Consider the following 21,525-nt stretch of genomic DNA (forward strand, 5'->3'; position numbering starts at 1 on the left):
TGAAAATACAAAACACCATGTAAATGTATGTCAATTAGGTCAGGAAAATAATTAGTTAATAATATGACTAACCATCTTAAACTGCTGAATAATAATAATGATAATAAACAGTATGTACTCTTGGTTGAAGCAGACACAACTACCTACACTTTGATAAGGAGCACATTTCGATCTTTAGCAAATGACAGAATTTGCCTCCAGCATTCTGGGGGCTACTATACAGGGAATTAAGGTCAAATTTACCTGCTATCCAAGGACAGAGGTAGCAAAAACAGGAGAGAAAAGAACACAAGACTAGTTAAAGTCTCCTCCTTAAATCTTGATTTCTGGCCCTATTATTTTGTTAAATACTACTATTACTAATAACAACAATAATAATAATTGTCCATGCATCGCTTACTATGGACTGGGCATGTTAAAGTATTTTACGTATATTAAGGAATTTACATACAACTTCATGAGGTAGGTGCTACTCCCATTTTACAGATGAGGAAACTAAAAGCACAAAGAGGTTAAACAACTTGCCACAGTGAGTGGCAGAACTGGGATTTAAATCTAGGCTACCCAGCTCCAGAGACTGGCCCTAAATACCACTCTGCACTGATGCTACTTTTTCTGCCTTTTTCCTCTGTTCAACTAATTCAGTTACAAATACATATTTTCATCACCAGTTATGTAACACTTACTTCACCCTCATCTTATCAAGAATTTAGTGGTTCTTTTGATAAAATGCCAATACAAGCAAAAACAAAGTTCTCCAGGATATGAACATTTTCATAATTTGTATCAACCCAACCTAAACTTTACCAGCCCGAATCTTGTTTCTTCAAGGCTTGACAAATATACTGTTGCACCGTATTTTAAGAAGCCTCCATCCGAGCGCTTACATTGTAGCTCCACTTATCTGTCCTGTGCATTTCCTAGAAACCCTTCTGATTCTTTTCCCTCACTGATGTTTCCCAGTATCAACTGATAAGCTGAATAGAAAATGCTATACTGAATGCATTTTCTAACTATCAAACATGTTACAAATTAATAACTGAATCATCTTACCACTTGTCCATCTGGGGCTTCCTGTTTTAATGTTGAATAAATAAATAACTAAATAAAATAATAACAACGACAACAACAATAAAAATAATAATAAAGATTTACAGTTAGCAAAGCCATTTCATCTGCATTACTGGATTTGTTCTAATTCTTAGCATTTAAACCCACGGTTCCTGTTTGCCTTGGGAATACTGTGCTTTTTCTTACCGGTCTTGCAAATCTGCCCTTAAAAGAAGAACCTCTGAATTTTATATACATACATGTCTACGGTTTCATACAAAATCGGCATGTTAACTTCCATCGGAGAAACAAAGTGAACGAGAACGGCCGAATTTTTAAGACGTAAGAATGACCGCGTCGCCGTAAGAGGGAGGCGGCTGCGCCCAGGCCCGACTCCCGCCCCAGGCAGGCCGCGGCCTCTCTGTGCCTCTCCCGCCCCCGCGGCGTGTGGCCCCCGTGGCGCAGGGCCGGCCTGGCCTGGCTGGGCGCCCCACCCCCGGGCCGCGGCGGCGCCCCCTGGAGGCCGCGGCGGGCAGAGCGGGCGGAAGGAACCCGAGCCGATCTGCCACCGTGTCCGAGCGGGAGCCGCCGCCGCAGCCGCCGCCGGAGTGTCTCGGGCCCGGAGTCCGCCTGGAACGCCCTTCTCACCGCCCGCCACGTCGCAGCGCCCGCCGGAGCCGCCTCGCCGCCCGCGCACACCCGAAGCGGCCGGGCCGGGCCCGCCTCGGCCCTCTGCTCGTCCTCCCCGCCCCGCACCGGCCTTCACTCTGGAGCGGCCCCGGCAGCCGCAGCAGGGGCGGCGGCGGCGGATCGAGGAGCTCTCCAGGTCGTCCCGGGAGAGGCTGCTGCAGTCCCGGGACAGGATGTTCTCCAAGTTCACCTCCATCCTGCAGCACGCCGTGGAGGCGGTAAGGCCTCGGGCTGCGGGCGCACGACAGGCCGGGGATGGCGGCCGGCCTACGCTCCCCCGCCGGCCCCAGGAGAGCCCGGCGGCCTCGGCCCGGCCCTCGGCGTCCCCGGCCCCGCGGAGGGGCGAGGCCCGGGGCGGGCGCCGCGGGGTCGTGCGGGCGCCGGGGCCTCGGGCCTGGCTCCGAGCGGACCCTCTGCCCTCCTTCCTGCTCCGGGCCGGCGTGGAGCCCTTTCCTTCGCTCACGAGTGTGGGCGGGGGTCCCCGGCAGGACCAGCCCCCCGGCCCGGGTCGGGGGTCGCCCGATTCCTCCGGTGGGGACAGGGGAGTCGGGGAGCACCTGACAGGGCCACAGGGCTCTCCCCCGGACTCCCTGGCCGTTAACCTCAAGTGGTCAGCGTTGACCAAGACAAAAGAAACGGCCTAACACTGCTTGGGTTTGTTTTGTTTTGGGGGGTGGGGAGGCAGGAAGGGGTGCTCTTGCCGGGGGCGCGGCTCTGGCGAGGAAGCAGCCCACCCGACCCAGTTTCGTAGTCTGGCCAGCTCTTGCTTTCACAGGCCTTGCGGCCGAACTCAGCTGGACCTTACTGATTGATGTGAAATAGGCGTTTGGAGGGTCTCGTCGAGGGCGCTTTAGACAGCTTCCAAGCCCTCACACAGCACCGGGACCATCTGTTTCCTTTCACCTCTTCCTTTCCTGGACGCTCGTCGTTTTTCCTGCAATTGTACCCTCCTTTGAGGATTTTAGACACAAGTATAGGGAGACATTACTCAAATATCCTAACACTAATAAAAGAGAAGTAACTAACAGGAGAATGTCTTCCTGCTGTTTCAGTGAAAGGGGTCGAGTTGCTTTACTCTGGTTGTTTTGCTTTACGCTGGCAGAATTGCCCAAATTGAAAAATGCACCCTGTGAAGTTGATAACAAGTGCAGTTTTGCTAGTGTTACTTTGCTAGTTTTAAAAATGTCATTCTCTTTCTATGTTCAGTTTGAGTGATACAGCACATTCAAATCTACACAACTTTAAGGAAAAAACAAAACAAAACCCAATTACAATAGAACAGTTTTTATGGCCAGATAGAAATAAAATGGATTTTTAAAACTCAGTAATGGAAACAAAACTTCGATACAATTTTTATTTTAAGTGCTGTGTGGGAAATGTTTAAGAGTCATTTTAGCTCTACTACAAGTTCTTGAGAAAATGAGTGTATCAAATCAAGCAAGACAGGGTTTTTCATAGATGAAGAGCAGTATTACTCATGAGGGAGATGACAGTTTTAGACTTTAAGGCAACTTTTAATTTTCCTTTCTTGGCTTCTACACAATCAATCTACGGCACCTTATTGTAAGAATTTAACTGAAATTTATAAAAAACAGCGATATTTACATTTTATATTATTCCTTAACTTAAAGTACCAAGAATCATTTAATTTTTAACACTCACTACAGCTAAATACTGAGATAATTGGAAATAAAAGTTTATTACATTATTTATATTCTTTACTAATTCAGGCTGATATTTACAGAAATAAGTAGTGAGAGAAAGAAAGATGGCTTTCATGCTCTCCCGGTAAAGACTCATTTTTGTCCAGAGGCCTGTATTCTCTGTCTGCGTTATCTTTTTATAACTGTGTGTTAGCATCTACCAGATTATCCATGTAAATTGTCTGACTCTGACTCTGGCTCTGTAATATCCAGGTTCTCTACTTTGCTGAGGTTAGTGAGCAAAAGTTAAGAATGGATTATATTCACCTGGTCTTAGGAGTTAATGCACTGCATTTAGAAAAGTAATGTTTTTATTTGCTTAGCATTAATGTTTTCAGCTGTGATACTTCCCAGTTTACCTTGATAAGAGGTTAAATCTTATGAAAAAATTTTGACATACTTTTTTTTCCGCCTTTTAACATTCTCTTGGGAATGAACTCATATGTAATGCTGAATAAGCCACCTTTGTGGTATCTGAAGAATATTTTTTTTTCCTAGCCCAAGATTGGTTTACATTTATTCAGTTCTCCTTCTTTATTTGCTTGACATTTTTTTCTGTGTACTAATCTTACCATTCCTCAGTTTATTTCATTGGCTTTTCTCTGTACTCCTTTTAGTTTGTATGCCCAATTAGCATTTTCTGATACAGTATTGCAATTATCATAATTATCAGGATTCTACAGCGATGGGAGATAATCCTATATGCAGATGCTGACATGACCTTTTTTCAGTTGTGTCATTATGTGAATCTCTAATGTTTTCTCAACCGTTTTGGTATTATTACTTCCTAGGTTTCTTTCTTTCTTTTTTTAAAATTAATTAATTTATTTTTGGTTGCCTCGGGTCTTCGATGCTGCGTGCGGGCTTTCTCTAGTTGCAGGAGCAGGAGCTACTCTTTGTTGTGGTGCGCGGGCTTCTCATTGCCGTGGCTTCTCTTGCTGTGGAGCACGGGCTCTAGGCACAGGGGCTTCAGTAGTTGTGGCTCGTGGGCTCTAGAGCGCGCAGGCTCAGTAATTGTGGCACACGGGCTTAGTTGCTCTGCAGCATGTGGGATCATCCTGGATCAGGGATCGAACCCGTGTCCCCTGCATTGGCAGGTGGATTCTTACCCACTGTGTCACCAGGGAAGTCCCTCCCTAGGTTTCTTGATTCAATTGGATCAGCCTTCAAATGGTTTTTTAGGGTCAACCAGGTGCATATTCATTTAAATGGGGTTTAAGTGTAGAGTTTTCCTTATTGTTTAATTAATGGTTTCTTCACATTTCCTGTTAACTACTTAACAAGGATGAAATACAACTAAGATGTTTTCAAAGATCAGTATTTGAAGATGTGTTATTAAGCTGATAGACTGCATTTTGAATTTAGGAGAGAAATTCACACCTTGATCAAAAACAAAAACTGTAATGTAACTCTTGCCTCCTGTTTCAGAAATGACAGTTTTCCCTCAGCATACAAATGATTGGCCAGTAAGAGTTATGAAATGAATCTGTTCTTTTAGCCAGTTGCCACATGTCACACGTCTGAAATCAGGCCTCCCATGTAGTTCTGAGGTGGATTATTTTAGTACAGCTTCTCCAAAGGATAAATAAAACACCTTCCATACAATTCAACATTTGTTAAGGGCCTTTGTCTATGTGAGGTTATCTGCCAGGGACTAATACCTTTTAAATTCCAGTCAGTTCCATCCTTGAGGGCAGATTTATTCCAAGAGGATAAAGGGCAGTGTCAGGAAAGAAAGTTTCATCTACCTTAACTAATTAATTCAATGGAAGTCATCTTTCAGAATTTGAATGCAACATTTTTCTTTTTAAATTATAGTTTGAGTTAATGATGATTGTTGGGACCAGCAATTCCTTAAAAATCTACTCTGCACTAGGAATTAAAACATAAGATGAGGGCTTCCCTGGTGGCACAGTGGTTGAGAGTCCGCCTGCCGATGCAGGGGACACGGGTTCATGCCCCAGTCTGGGAAGATCCCACATGCCGCGGAGCGGCTGGGCCCGTGAGCCGTGGCCGCTGAGCCTGCGTGTCCAGAGCCTGTGCTCCGCAGCGGGAGAGGCCACAACAGTGAGAGGCCCGCGTACCGCAAAAAAAAAAAAGCAAAAAAACAAAACATCAGATGGAACATATGTAGTGTTTTCTTAAGTGTATTCTTTTCCAACAAGTGATCTTTAACTTTAGTCCTTTAGTCATTCAGTAAATATTTTATGAGCCCACCAAGAAAGCATGGCACAGTGTGAGTTCACAGTGAGAATACATTGGGAGACAAAACAAAACACTGGTTAAAGTACAAGCAGTGCACAAGAGTGTGGCCTAGCCCCTAGAGCCAGTCAGAGCAGGGTTCCAGGCTTGCCTGTGTCCCTTGCTTTTTCACTAGACAAGTTACTTAGTCTTTGTACATTTCAATTTCTCACTGTAAAATGGAAATAATTGTATCTATCTGATAGAATTGTTGTGAAAATTAGAATGAGATTGTATATATGAAGTGCTTAATGCAGTTCCTGGCACATAGTAAGTGCTTAATAAATGTGAATCATTATTATTATTATTATCTGGATGATTGTTCAGCCAGTGAGTTCTATAGGAGGAGGGGAGTAAGCACTTAGGGTTGGAGTAGTTGCAGAAGGCTCCCTGGAGGAAGTGAGACTTGAGCTGGACTTTGGAGAGGAAGAGAAGATAGGATGGGCGTCTGGAAAGTGCTACAGAGAAGAAGCATTTTAAAAGATCTGGGCATGGAATGTTCGTGATACATGTGAGACTGCAGATGTGGCTTTGAGAACACTAGTTCTCATCTGAGTTATCAATGTAGGTAGGTCCTTTTGTGTGAGGCATTTTGGAGAAAGAGAGTCCAGGTTTCTAATTACAAGTAGTGTTTCTTTGGGCAGGTCATTTAATGACTCAGGGTCTTAGAGTTTATTGTGAGAATTTAAGAGCACATGGTAAGTGTAAACTTTGTAGCACTGTGCCTGGCACATAACTACTCATTAAATGGTAGCAACTGCTGTTTGTTCACTCAATAAATGGTACTGAATGCTTACTATTTGCCATCATTGACTTGGAAACTGGGGATTCAGTGATGAGCAAGATGATATAATCTTTGTAAACTCATTGAGTTTACAATCTAGTGGAGAAGATGGGTAACTCGACAATTACAAACACGGGATAAGGGCTGGGAGAGAGTGAGCAGTCAGTCAGGGAGTGGGTGCCACAAAGTGTTTGGAAAGGACTATAACCTCGGCAGGAAGTCTGGCAAGACTTCTCAAAGAAAGTAATATCCAAGTTAGATATTCAGGTCAGTTTTTGGTTGAGATAGTGATCGATCGCATGAATTTTCAAAAATTTAATCTCTGTATTGTAAGAAGTTAACTCAAATTAGAATCCCCTCATGCTGATTCACACATCTTTTTTTTTTTAACCCAGAGCGTAAATGTTTTTATGTAATGATAAAGCATATATTTTGCATGTTATAATTTGAAATGAAAGAGGCAAGTTTACTAGGAAGTTTTACTTAAATAAAAAAATTTATTCATGTTTGAACAAGATTGTTACTAAATTATTAGCAACTTAAAACTGTTTCACTGTCTCCGTAAATAGGTTTCTTATTTAAAGCAAATTTCTGCAAGAGATTCACAAGTAAGCAACACCATCCTGCTTTGAATTTGACTGTAACAGCAAAGGCCCTGACACAAGTCATTTAAGACCTCTGATTTAGTAACTTTCCTTGTAAATAGAGTTAAATCCCGTGGGAGAAATAATGTGGAACAAGGATGCTTTAATTCCATATATGCCCTGGAAATTCCCTTGGAAAAATTTAACAAGTCATAATATTTACACATAAGAAAGTAGGTACATTTTTTGAAACACCAAATTTCATTTGGGTTTGTCCCAATTGTTAATACATAATTAATTAATAATAATTGTCAACACTACATAAAGTTGGTGTGTAAAAAACCAGGCCCAAAAAACAAGAGAAATTTTATGTGTTTTGAGGAAGATTCTAAAAATAAGTAGCTGATTAAAACAGACTTTTTAATCTAAAAATTTCAGGAAGATTATTTTCCCAAGTTAATTCTTTCTTTCCTATTTTTCTTTTTAATTGTTTTCTCAATCTCCTACAAGTTATTTATTTCCCCATGTTCTTGAAGTGTATAATCCCAAAGGTTTTAACTCCTTTGTTAAAGATCTTAAAGTCTTTTAAAATTTTTCATAGCATTCTATTTGGAAATGAGATGAATATTTATATTTTCTTAATTCAGTACTCTTCAGAGTGGTATGAATATGCACATATGAAAAAGCTAGCATTACGATGTTGATGGTTGCTGAACATTTTTCAGGTCCATTTTCTTCCTAAGTACAGTTCATCTTCTGGATTGAAACACTTAAGACGTCATGACCAATGTTTATAATTTGGTCAAGAGTTTGGAAATTGTTTTGACAGGGTTTCGAACTTTGAGGTCCCTGCAGGAGACTCCAAGAAATCAAAATGGAACAAGTAGAGTATAGGAGTGACATGGCCTCTTAGGTCATCTGTTTAGATGAACATATGAAAATGGACGATTACGCTGCCATGGTTTAGGTTCCCGAAATAGAAACCTCTTTGTTCTTTTTTTTAAAATAAATTTATTTATTTTATTTATTTTATTTTTGGCTGTGTTGCGTCTTCTTTGCTGCACGTGGGCTTTCTCTAGTTGCGGCAAGCAGGGGCTAATCTTCGTTGCATTGCGCAGGCTTCTCGTTGTGGTGGCTTCTCTTGTTGCGGAGCATAGGCTCTAGACGCATGGGCTTCAGTAGTTGTGGCTCGCAGGCTCTAGAGTGCAGGCTCAGTAGTTGTGGCGCACGGGCTTAATTGCTCTGCGGCATGTGGGATCTTCCCTGACCAGGGCTCAAACCCGTGTCCCCTGCTTTGGCAGGCAGATTCTTAACCACTGCGCCACCAGGGAAGCCTGAAACCTATTTGTTCTTAAGAAAACTGGGTCAACTCTGCACTTTCTGACCAGAATTTATTGATGATACTAGGACTGAGAGAGAGTTCTCTCTCTCTTTCTTTCACTCTTTTTAAGGACAAGAAAATGTTTTAGAAGGTACATCAATCTTTTTCTATCCATTTATCACCCATTTGAAATACTTGTAAATTTGCTATGAGATGGCTGAAGGGATATAATTTTGGTCTTAAAACTTCTGAAGTAAATTTCAAAATTAAAATGTAAAACATTTTTGACTTTGTGGAATTTAAATTGGTAGTGTCTTGTTCATGTAGTTATTTTGCTAAAAATATGCACTGCCTAATCTAGGCTTAAAAAGAAAAGATTCACTTCTGTATGTCATTGAAAATACAGAACAGTTTTAATCTGATTACAGGGTTGACTTTGGTGATGTGTAACTAATTACATAGCAACCTTTTTACTGGCTTGCATTTCAAAGTCCTAGGTACAAAGATCCCTGGTTATCGATAATTCCATTTTACAGATACTTTAGTAATAGAATATTGTGTTGTCATGTAACGCTGTTACTTTTGAAGCCATATATATAGTAACTAGTGTCGGGGAGTAGAAAAAATACCCAATACTATAATATAATAATAATGCTGATAAATGTGTTTGTCCTATTTCTTAATAAATCATTTTTACTTTCTTGGATTTGACTCATTTTGTTTCTCTTTGATATTGACATAAAGAATCAAATTAAAGCTCACCCCTTATTCTTATGCTGCTTTTGCATCATTAGTAGACAAATACAGAGTTATACTTAATGGGAAACTTTTAATGCCATTTTCTTAATTGCTGTGGTCTTTTTTGTTTGTGTTTGTGTAGCTTGCACCTTCTCTTCCTTTACAAGAAGATTTTGTTTATCACTGGAAGGCAATTACCCATTACTACATAGAGACTTCGGGTAAGAAACAATGCTAATATTAATTAAAAAGAAAATTTGTGAAATGCTAAAATACATTTCAAACTAGTTTTCAAAATTATTTTATATTAAACTTACAAACAGTTTATTTTACTTTTAATTACTCTCATAGATTCATTCAAAAGTGTATCTGTTGAACACCTACTACGTGTAAGCATTGTTCTAGGCACTGGGAAATATAACAATCAAACAGACAAAAATCTGTCCTAGCAGAGCTTATGTATTGATTGGGAGGAAGCAGACAATAAATAGACAAGTATACATAGTGTGTCAGATGGTAAGTGCTAAGGAGACGATGAAGCAGGCTAAAAGGGATAGAGGTGGGGGTCAGGGGCAGATGGCTCTTTAAGATTAGAGAAAGCCTTGTTGCCCCAGGTGACTGCTGAGCTGAAGTCTGAAGGAGGAGGAAGCAAGCCTGGGGGCACCTGGGGCAGAAGTTCCAGGAGAGCGCCCAGCGCACAAACCCTGAAGCTGGAGCGTGCAGCACTTGGCTTGTACTAGGAACCACAAGGAAGTGTGGCTAGAGCAAGTGGACGAGGAGGGAAATGGGAGGAGGTGACAAAAGACAGGTGAGGGTGCAGATTCACACAAGGCCTTGTAAGCCATCGTAAGGGCTTTGGCTTTTACTCTAAGATGGGAAGCCGTCAGAGGGTTTTGAGCGGAGGTGTAACATAATCTATCACTTTGGCTTCTGTGAGAAAATTAGATGGGAAGTATGCAGAGGTGAAGCTGGCAGAACAGTTAGGGGACTATTGCAGTGGTCTGAGAGATGGCGGTGGCTCAGACTAGGGTGGAGGTGTAAGAAGCGACTGTCCTCTGGGTATACTTTGAAGAAAGCTTTGTTGGTGCATTGAATATTGGGTATGAGAGTAAGAGTCATGGATAACTCCAAATGTTGGGGCTTAGGCAGTTGGAAAACTAGGAGGGCCACTCACTGAGAATGGGGAGACTGCTGGAGGAGCAGGTTTGTGAGGCACTGTGGACATGTTTAGTCTGAGACGCCCATTATATATGCAATTGGATATGTCAAGTAGACAGTAGGAAATAGGAATCTGGAATTTAGGGTAGAGGCCTAAACTAGACATAGGGAATTGAGACTCATCGGCATGTAAGTAGGATTTAAAGCCTTGAGACTGGGTGAGATTATCTAGGGTTAGCTAAGGATAGACGGAAGAGGGAAAGTGTTCAGGAACTAAGGCCCTGCAACTCAATGTTTAGAGATTGGGAAAATGAGAATGATAGCAAAGGAGATTTTGCTTTTTCCAGTTCGGTAGCAGACAGCCAAGAGAGAATGGTGTCCTAGAAGCTGGAGGAGGAGAGAAGGAACCAAGTGTCAAATGATGTCACACTGATGAAGGCTGGGAACCGGTCATTGGATTCAGCCATGAGGAGCTCATTAGTGGTCTTGATAAGAGCTCTTTTAATAGCAAGGAAGAGAGAGGAGACCTGATTGGAGGAAGTTTCAGAGAAAATGGACAGAGGGCAGATAGAGACAGTGTGTGAAGACTGCTGTCTTGAGGAGTGTTAGTGGAAAGGGGGGCCGACAAATGGAGCAGCAGCCACGGGGGAGATGTGGCATTGAGGGGGTTTTAAAGTTTTTGTAAAGATGGAACATACTAGAACGATGTAGTGGAGAAGGACAGGTGGGTACGAGAGTCGTATGAGATCATCTCTGAGCCATATCCTTAAGTTGGCAAGTGGGGTGTGGGATCCTAGTGCATTAGTGGAGGCTTAGCCTTCATCGACTTGTGGACAGTTCATCCATAGCATTAAGGCAGAAAGAAGAACATACGGGTGTAAATTCAGGAAAGGGGTAGACATGGTATAGGGAGTCTTTGGAAGTTATTTTCCAGTTGCTTCAGTTTTTCTTAGTGAGTAGACTGAGGAGTGAATATGGGGAAATGTGAATAAATTAGGTCAAAGGTTGGCAAAATTTTTCTGTGACGTGTCAGATAGTAAATATTTTAGGCTTTGTAGTCCATGCAGTCTCTGTCGCAACTATTCAATTCTGCTGTTATCGTGCCAAAGCAGCCATCAACAATAAATAAAAGAATGGCATTCTTTTGTTCCAGTACAACTTTATTAAAACAGATGGCAAGCCTGGGTTTGTCCCATGAGCTGAAGTTTGGCAACCTCTGAAGTAAGGAAACAGAGTAGCCTTGCTACATAGCACTATGGGTCCTTTGAGGAATGTATAGGTAAATGCTAGTGGATGTGCAGGTTGGACACATGTTTTTTAACTGAAAGGAAACATGAAAAAAAATAGTTGATCTGGTAAGCTGATGGGGTCATAGGTAATTCTTCTTTAAAAGAAAGGAATTCTTCATATTTGTATAGTAAGTGAAAATCAGACTATCTATATCTATATATACACCTTTAAGTGTAAAATATAATTTCTACCTTAATTTGGATGTTTAGACGGCAGATCTACAGAAAGTTTTTTGAGAGGAGCTGCCTTTTCAAATGACTATTCTTAGCCCTTGTGAATTTCTCACCCCTCCACGGTCTTAAGGAAATGCTTTACAGGAAAGCCTGTGAGTTCTTGCTTTAAATGATTTTTTTGCAGTCTCGTAGCAAAAACAAGTGTGTACACTACAATAAAGTATGGACAAAAAGGTGCATCAGGCACAGAGGGAGAAGGAAGAAGGGAGAAATAGGAGGCAGTGTCTGACCTGGGCTTTAAAGGATGAGCAGTAGGTTTTAAGGTAGATAAGGAGGGCAAAGGCATTTCAGATAGAAGCAATAGCTTATGCAAAGGCACAGGGATCTAAACGTGGTTTGGGATGAGAGTGGATGGCAGAAACTAGATCTTCTTGAGAGCTAGGATTTTAATCCTGTCAAATTGAATTTACAGTTTATTTATTTCTCAAAAAAAAAAACAGTCTTTTTGATTATTTTTCTCCATAAATAAATGTAATCAGACCATGCTTAAATATTCATTCTTTCCTGGAATGTTTATATAAAGTCTGCAGTAAAACAGGTGAAAAAACATTTTTAAAAAGCAGATTTCAAATAAAATCACACACTATTTTTTATTAATCCTAGGCTACTCATTTTAGAAGAATATGAAGTTAAGACATCATAAGTTAACATTTCTTGAATTCTTACTATGTTCTAAGGCACTGGGCTTTACACAGAGTATTTCGTTGAAATCATACGACAGCACTTACTGGTGTTGATTAACTCCATTTTATAGATGTTGGTGCTGAGGCTTAAACAGTTTGCCCAGGTCATCCAGCTAAAAGTGACAGAGCCAAGATTTGAATTCAAGTTGTCCAACTCCAGGTCTCATGCTCTTAACAACTGTCCCGTACTATATCAAATTTGGTACTTATATGTCCTGGGGAACAAGAGTGACTCTTCTCTTTCCATTGTTTTCTCCATAAGGCTTTAGTATTATCGTTTGGTCTGTGTGTGTATATGTAATACATACATGTGCATATGCACAGACAAAGCTTTAAATCATCAGATACATAGTATACCAGGATTGTGTAGTATAAACTGTAGCAGTACTAAGTGAAGGAGAATAGAGATGTAAATAGAGACGTAAAAAAGAACTTGTCACTCCCTAATATATTTTGTATTTAGACATTCTATAAAACTTCACATTTTATTGAGAGTAATTTAACCCTTATGTAATAAAGATAGGTTAATAAAACCATGTGTTTTCGATATATAAAAAGTATTCATGAATTTTTATTTTGAAAAATCAATATTTTATAAGAATTCTCCTGAGAAGCAGCTTTTACTTTGGGAGTAGGTATCTGCTAATGAGAGGAGATGTCAGAAATTTTTAATAGAGGGATTTTCTTTGGGGTCCTCATGTTTTCAAATCTGGAGATGAATTGGGGACAGTAAGTGCATTGTTACAAAGCAGTGTAGCATTGATCAAAAACAGAACGTGTCCTCTCCTCATATCCTACGTTATTCAGCTTAACATTCACGGCCAACCTGTTTCTATATAAAGAGACCTAAAGTTTAGATCTTCTGAACTGGCTAATTGAAAAAAAATTTCTTTAATTATAAGTGGGTACAAAATTCTGATGTTACTTATATTTTTTCTGATCGTGTTCCCATTCCGCATATAAATGGCTCCTTTTCTGAATTACTTTGCATGAATATTAGCTTATAGACCATCTTTCAGAATATAGATTGTTTTTGAGTAAGATATAAGCCTCACTTAAGTATGTGTAGTTCCGATTTTTCTGTTTGAATGGGAACAGGGAAATATAAAGAGTATTTTACGTGCAAATGTGCAGATAAAAATGTTTGAAAATTTGATGAATGTTTTTATTGTTTAGATGATAAAGCCCCGGTGACAGATACAAATATTCCATCTCATCTGGAACAGATGTTGGTTATCTTGATACAAGAAGAAAGTGAACGGGAATTTGGAGAGACGGGGCCATGTATGGAATATTTACTTCATCACAAGATCTTGGAAACATTATATACCTTAGGGAAAGCTGATGTAAGTTCCTAATCCACGTGGCGTTCTTGGGCATGTAATATATGTGTTCATGTCTTAGAGATAAGGAAGCTGCCAAGCACTAAATTTAATTGTAGAGTTGTGTGTTAAGTATGGCAGGATTCAAGTCAGTATGTGGAAAAAAAAGAAAATTGTATGGCCTCTGTGAACATGACTTTGCATAGATATAGCGAAGCTCCCAAATGCTCTCGACAACAACTGGTACTTAGGCTGCTTAGAATTACAGTGTAAACATTTGTGAAAATAAACTCAAGTGCAGACGCTCAGAATCAAAGGAAATGAGTAGGAACCCAGTGCAAATTGGGTTACAAAAGTAGGAAGTATTTTTCATAATCCTGAAAGAAAATGTCACTGATTATTCTGACATTAACTCTACTGACGAGTGGAGCCAGTTTCAAGTAAGTCTCTTTGGATAATCTTCCTCCTCTTTAAAAACTAGGAGGTGATCACCAAGGGGCCTCCCCCAGCTCTAAAAATCTGTGGTTCTGTTCTGTGAATTATTATAATACATGATGTGAAAATCAAACTAGAAAAACCCCAAACTAATAGACATGTTTAAACACCAAATAGAATTATGAAGTAGTATTGAAGACAGTTTCCTTTTAACTAAATCTGTAATACTCCATTTCATTTCTAGGTTAAATTCATTCTATTTATATTTTCTAGGCAACGTGTTTGCTCCCTAACATCTTCCGATTCATTCCCCTCCTGCCTTCTTTTTCCTGTTCTGTGGAGAGAGGGGTTATGCAACATTATATTGAACAAATATTAATTGACTTTTGAGCAAATATTAGTAATTATACTACTAGGAAATTTAGTTTGATATTGGTGATTGTAAGTATTGTGTTTCACCTGAGTAATTGAAGGTATTTGCTATCTTAAGATATTATTGTGCTTAAGATTATAGCTTATGCTATTTCCAGATAATGTGTCTATGATGATGTTTTGGAAATACTTCTTTTGTGACTATATTTTAAATCTGAGGCAGAATAAGCAGGTTAACTATAGAATGTATAACCTTGTTAACTCATATTCTCTTAATCTACAACATGAGTAATCATGTTTACCTACTTTTCAGCAAATATTTAAAACAATTGGCATGTTATCAAAACTTATTTATTAAATATTCATTGCCTATAATAATCATAATGTAAATAATTTTGCAACTAATTTAGAACAGCATTGTTAGAATAAATCACAGCAGTTTATACATAGGATTCCTTTATTTACATCATATGTGTTAGAAGGCTTAATTACTGCTACACGTGTATGATGGAAGGTTATTGATTACCTGTCATTAGCATAAGCGGTAAGATTCTGCCTTTGCTTTGGCTGGGGAGTTTCCTGTTACCCTAGCGTTTAGACTACAAACAGGTTGGCATTGCCTGAACCAAACTCCAGTCTCCATGGCACATTATCACCAGGCTATTTGTAATTACATCAGCCTGTGGTCTCCTACGCTATATTATAGTCCCAGATGTGGTTTTATTTATACAATACCAGTCAGTAATAATATGATGGAGAATTTTATTCTGATAAAGTCATTAACTGGCTAATTGCATTGATTTTTGAAGGTGGAATATGTTCACGTACATTGCCTCTCCTATTTTTTAAGCTTTTGAGTAAGTATGTTTGCGTTGTCTGTTTTTTTCTTGTTTGCTTTTCTTTTCTCCTACCCCTAGTGTCCTCCGGGGATGAAACAGCAGGTTTTGGTGTTCTATACCAAACTTCTGGGGAAAATCCGGCAGCCACTACTTCCACATATTAACGTGCATAGGCCAGTGCAGGTATTTTGTTCCCTTTACACAAAACTTTTTAGTTTGCTTCTTTTCGTATAGAAATAATTTTATATGGTTTTTCTAAAATAACATGCAAATTAGCAAATACTCGAGCTTTCTTTATGCATGACGATGTATTAAATGCACTTCATGTCTTTATATTTCTCTTTTAAAATTTTATACATTAATTTTACCATTTACCTATTTCCATGACATCTCAAGGAGAGTTTATTATATAACCCCTTAATTTTTTAGAGTAACATATTTGAAAGACCTACGACTAGCAAATGTATTTTGATAGAGGTGATTGTAAATAGTGTTCTTTCTGAAAAATGCAAGCTATTTGCATTATTTGAAAATTTTAAATATCCTGAAGGTGAATGAGTGGCTGTTTACATGTTTATAAAAAGTAACCTAAGTTTAAACATTTGTTTTAAATTTTTTGACAGAAATTAATTCGACTGTGTGGTGAAGTTCTTGCAACGCCAACAGAAAATGAAGAAATTCAGTTTCTCTGCATCGTGTGTGCAAAGCTGAAACAAGATCCCTACTTGGTTAATTTTTTTCTGGAGGTATGGTATCCTTCTTATCAACCTTCAAAGTATGTGTGTATTAAAATTATTATGAGAATTGAATTCTGTGAATAATATTAGAAGAAATTACTTCTTTGGGAATCAGATAGCTTGTTTTACTTCCCAGAATTTTCATTTAAGAGCACTGTCTTATTTTAACCTGAAATCTCCTGAGAAAAACAATTCTCAAAGAATGTGATTGAGCCAGATGTATGGGGCGGTATAGGGGCTGGACAAATACAAAGCCAAGGCTTAGTACAGCTTGAAGGGCAAATCAGGGAGAGAGAAGTCACGGGAATTTATAAGCTATCATATTTTCAGCCAGGCTTGCTCAAGTGCAGAGTGTGGGTAACTTGACCTGGGGTAAGGATGGTGTGTGCAGATTTGGACATGATGCGAAGCGTCATGAGTTACCTCCCCACCCTTGTGTAGCAGTTGGAATTGCTCTACTATCTTGTACTATCTTTTCATAGCTGTAGTCACCGAATCATAGTTTATGTAAATCAATTGACATTTAGATTTTATTTCCAGTTTTAAATTAGAAAATAACTTTTATGTATTTCCTGCTTTCATTTAATTTTTTTCAGCAGTGAAGTCATTTAGGAATATATTAGAAAAAATGTGTTTTTTTAGTTAAAAAAAAAAGTTTTTTCTTCTTTTTTTTGTTTTTTCAGATTGAGGTATAAGTTAGAGTACAATTCAGTCTTTCTGATCCACCATTCTATGAGTTTGACAAACACAGTCGTGTAACCACCAACACAATCAAGATATGCAGTATCTCCATCATCTTACCATATGTCCTTTCCTGGTCATCCTGTTTCCACCTCTGCCCCAAGCAGTCATTGATCTGTTTTCTGTCCCAAGTTTTCTCTGTTCCAGAAAGTCATAAAAATATAATCAGCCTTTTGAGTCTGGCTTTTTTTTACTTCATATAATGCATTTGAGAGGCATCCGTGAGTTTGGTCCTTTACACTGCTGAGTAGTATTCCACTGTATGGATGTACCACAGTTGTTTATCCATTCACCAGTTGAAGGACTTATGGGTTGTTTCCAGTTTGGGGCAATTATGGTTGAGGCCACTGTAAACATTCACAGATTTTTGTATGATTTAGATTTTCATTTCACTTGAGTAAATACCTCAGAGTAGGATTTCCGTATCGTGTAGTAAGTGTATATTTGCAAAACTCGTCCCAAGTGGGTTTTTCATTTTGCATCCCATGGACACTGTATGAGAGTTCTGTTGTTCCGTGTTCTTGTCAGAGTGGGTGTTGTCAAGTTTTTTTGTTTTGTTTTTAAAACTTTTAGCCGTTTAATAGATGGGCTCATTTTTAATTCACTTTATTTAATAAGTAATTCAGGATCTTATTCTGCATTCTTATTGGAGGTAGGTAAGCAATGAAGCTGCAAAATTGCATAAATTTAAATTTCTAGGTTAGTGTTAAGGACTCTGAATGCCTGATTTTCATGGTATGCATCATATTTTGAAAGTTTGCTTCAACATGGCTGGAATAGCCTTATGATATAAATGTATCAAATATCTTGATTTGGCTAAGTGTGAGATTTTTCTTCTCAAAGTTTTTTACTAAAGTTTTCTTAGATACCTAAGTTACTTTATTTTTTTTAAAATTTTCATTTATTATATTTTGGCTGCATTGGGTCTTCATCACTGCATGCGGTCTTTCTCTAGTTGTGGCAAGCGGGGGCTACTCTTCGTTGTGGTACGCAGGCTTCTCATCGCGGTGGCTTCTCTTGTTGCAGAGCACAGGCTCTAGGCATGTGGCTGTCAGTAGTTATGGCACGCGGGGTCTAGAGTGCAGGCTCAATGGTTGCGGTGCACAGGCTTAGTTGCTCCTGCGGCATGTGGGATCCTCCCGGACCAGGGCTCCAACCCGTGTCCCCCGCATTGGCAGGCGGATTCTTAACCACTGAGCTACCAAGGAAGTCCTGATACCTGAGTTACTTTAGATGCAGTAGATTTTTTTCCAAGCTTAAACTTTAAGGAGTTTTTCTCAGAATCTCCGAAACTTGTTTCAGAAGTACACAGCCATAGATCAGAAGCAGAGAAAATTTGCAAGCATATGTATGCCTGCCTGTTTTCAGAGGAACATTTACATTTAGACCTCAATACCAAGAACACCTTTCTGATAGTGTCATGACTGCTGTAATGCAGCGTGTTTATAGCACATACTTCTCCAAAGCATGAGGTGGTAGGTATCTCCATTTTCTGAACTGATCGGACTACTTATACGCTTTTAATGTCAGTTATTACAATCTCCCTCGCATTAGAGTTATTTATATGCATTTTATTTTTTCTTCCTGGTCAGTAAGCTCCTTGAGGACAGGGACTCTATCTCATTAATCTTTAGGTCCCCACAGCTGCTCTGGTATCTAGCACAATGCATAGTAACTTTAATTAACTCTTATTGAATGAATGAATCTTTAGAGAAATGCAGCTTTATTACTGGTAAGTAACAGATGGTAATAGAAGTACTTTGCAGTTCTTGAGCATGTATCCCCTGAAATCTAATCTCTCTGTTCATTTATATCAGCTAATAGATACATTTGCTGTGAATTAAGTGCAGATAGTAGATAAGTTAGAAACATTTTTGCCCTAAAGGAGTTTGTAGTCTGGTGATGAGGGTAAGACTAATGTTCAGATACTGTAATCTAAGGTAGAGTAAGGTGAGTATCATAAGAAAGATACCCCCTAATGCCCCCTAAATGTTCATAGGATGAAGAGATTACATCGGCCCTGGTCATTAGGAAAGGCGGCATGGACGAGGTTGTCTTTGAAATGAGCCTTGACAGTTGTTTAGATAGGAAGGGGTGAGCATAAGTAAAGGAGTGAAGATATGAAAGTTTGTGGTGTGTTCACATAGTTTAATTAGGCCATGTGGTAAGAAAAGGGCCTAGACAGATGGGTTGGAATCGTCAGAGGCTTTGAATGGCAGGATGAAGAGTTTGTACTTGCTTGCAGAGCTTCTTCAAAAATGCAGATTCCTTGGAGGTTCCACCTCCAGATATTCGCATTCTGCAGGTCTAGATGAGACCCAGGAATCTGCATTTTTATCAAGCCCCACAGAAGACCACAAGGCCGACAGTCCTGAGTCACACTTTGAGGAACACTAGGGAGTGAGTGCTGTTCTAGGGTTATTCTTCCTCTTGCCATTCTCATCCCAGATGCCACTCCCAACAATAGTATTAACATTTTAGACGGAATAAAATATTTTACATTCATAAAGACTATGATATGCAATTGACTTTATAGGAAATACGGAAGTTGTTTGGGATATTCATGGAGTTCCTCAGCATTGTTTCCTTTTAATATATGTGCTCTGAGCTCAATTTCTCAAGATTGGTCTAAACTCTACTTTTAATAGTAGTAAAAGTGATTTATAGTAACTGTCATATAACTTTGGAAGTAGAACTTTGAGTTCATTCAGCATTTAATGCACTTCTGTGATGGGTGCAACACTGATAGGCCCTGCAGAGAAGCGGGTTTATGATGCATTCTAACTTGTGTGGGTGATTTGACTTTTGCTCTTATGTTTAAATGCAAAGCAAGATACTTTTACCTGGAAACTAAAGATTTGCTTCAGTTTAGATTCTTTTTGTGTTTGGGTGTATGTGGTGGGGGGAAGGGTCACAATATTTCAAGCAAATCTTAGTTTTATCCTCAAAAACACGAGTAAGAATGCCCTCAGAGTGTTGATTTATATTTACAGAGCAGAAGTATAAGGAAAAAACAGAAAAATCATCTTAGAAAACTGGTTTTAGAAGAGTCAACATTGGGGCAATGTATTTTTAGTAGCCCAGTGATTAGAAAACAGTTAACTGCAATTGAAACTTCTTGAATCTTTTTTTTCCTCACTAACATCAGTTGTTTTCAGTAGTAGTCAAATAGTTATCGCTAATATTGTTCATTGTTTATAGTCAGTGTAAAACAGTTGTTTATCGTCGGTGTAAAACAGTTTGTAGATCGTGTTCTGAAGAGTATCAGAAACGCCTATGTAATTTTTTTTTTAACATCTTTTTTGGGGTATAATTGCTTTACACCGGTGTGTTAGTTTCTGCTGTACAACAAAGTGAATCAGCTATACATATACATATATCCCTGTAGCCCCTCCCTCTTGCGTCTCCCTCCGTCCCACCCTCCCTATCCCACCCCTCTAGGTGGTCACAAAGCACCGAGCTGATCTCCCTGTGCTATGAGGCTGCTTCCCACTAGCTATCTATTTTACGTTTGGTAATGTGTATATGTCCATGCCTCTCTCTCACTTCGTCCCGGCCTCCCCTTCCCCCTCCCCACGTCCTCAAGTCCATTGTCTCGTCTGAAACACCTGTGTAATTTTAAGATATCTAAAACACAGTTTGTTTAAGTCTGGGTATTTTCATTTGTCACAACACGTATCCATTGCTACAGTGGCTAGGTATTGAATGTTAATTATAGAAAAACTCATTAAAATATGATTTCTGTTCCATGAGGCTTTTGACGTGAATCTTACAAAACATGTATTCCTTTTCAGAACAAGTTTAAATCACTGGCTTCTAAAGGAGCACCAAACGCAACTTCAGAAGATGCATTAAAAGGTCAAGATTCCTTGTCAACAGATACAGGACAGTCCTGTCGGCCAGAGGAACCGTCTGGTGCTTCTGGAATGGAGCACACGGAGTTAGAAGACGAGCCTCACGCTCAGATGGATGATCTGTCCACAGGCTTGGACAGCCTCAGCATCGCTGCACTGCCAGAGGCCACGGTTGTTCGTCCTAACCAGGATTACAACTTAGTGAATTCTTTGTTAAATCTTACTAGAAGTCCTGTGAGTCATCTGCTTTACCTTCTTTCCCTCTAACATAATCTCAGTTATTTGCATAGAGAAAAAAATCTATTTTCATTTTGGTGTAAAACTTTAAATCCGTTTAACTTGAATTTTTCCAAACAAACTGATGTATGTCTAATTCAAGCATTGAAGAGGTATGTGTCTTTCCCCTCAGGATGGCCGAATAGCTGTGAAAGCCTGCGAGGGCTTGATGCTGTTAGTGAGTTTGCCAGAGCCAGCGGCCGTCAAGTGCCTCACGCAGAGCACCTGCTTGTGCGAACTGCTCACAGACAGGCTGGCCTCCCTGTACAAGGCCCTACCTCAGTCAGTGGACCCCTTAGATATTGAAACAGTGGAAGCAATTAACTGGGGGTAAGAGCTGCTATTTCTGTTTTCCCATAAAAGTGACTTCTTAAACCTATGCTTTTAAATCCATTTCCATTTTGCAATGATAGAAATCTTTAGTTTTGAAAAATACAGCATTGCTAGTGAACATTAAACAAGATTGTGTTTTGA

At 39.5% G+C, this 21,525-nt stretch overlaps 1 protein-coding gene across 1 annotated transcript in view; it reads left to right on the forward strand.

The window, feature by feature from the left end:
* The first annotated feature begins 1,754 nt into the window (after positions 1 to 1,754).
* The window catches only part of FHIP2A (FHF complex subunit HOOK interacting protein 2A), a 35,854-nt gene continuing 16,083 nt past the window's right edge, over positions 1,755 to 21,525 (forward strand). Inside the window, exons 1-7 of the mRNA XM_082674331.1 lie at positions 1,755 to 1,958; positions 9,254 to 9,332; positions 13,652 to 13,821; positions 15,522 to 15,626; positions 16,067 to 16,189; positions 20,716 to 21,009; positions 21,185 to 21,381. Of these exons, the coding sequence (XP_082530457.1) occupies positions 1,914 to 1,958; positions 9,254 to 9,332; positions 13,652 to 13,821; positions 15,522 to 15,626; positions 16,067 to 16,189; positions 20,716 to 21,009; positions 21,185 to 21,381 (1,013 nt within the window). The 5' untranslated portion in view covers positions 1,755 to 1,913. The remainder of the gene's footprint in view (positions 1,959 to 9,253; positions 9,333 to 13,651; positions 13,822 to 15,521; positions 15,627 to 16,066; positions 16,190 to 20,715; positions 21,010 to 21,184; positions 21,382 to 21,525) is intronic.

The sequence above is a fragment of the Grampus griseus genome, assembly GCF_964374135.1.
Source record: "Grampus griseus genome assembly, chromosome: 16".
In the NCBI taxonomy this organism is placed as follows: Eukaryota; Metazoa; Chordata; class Mammalia; order Artiodactyla; family Delphinidae; genus Grampus; species Grampus griseus.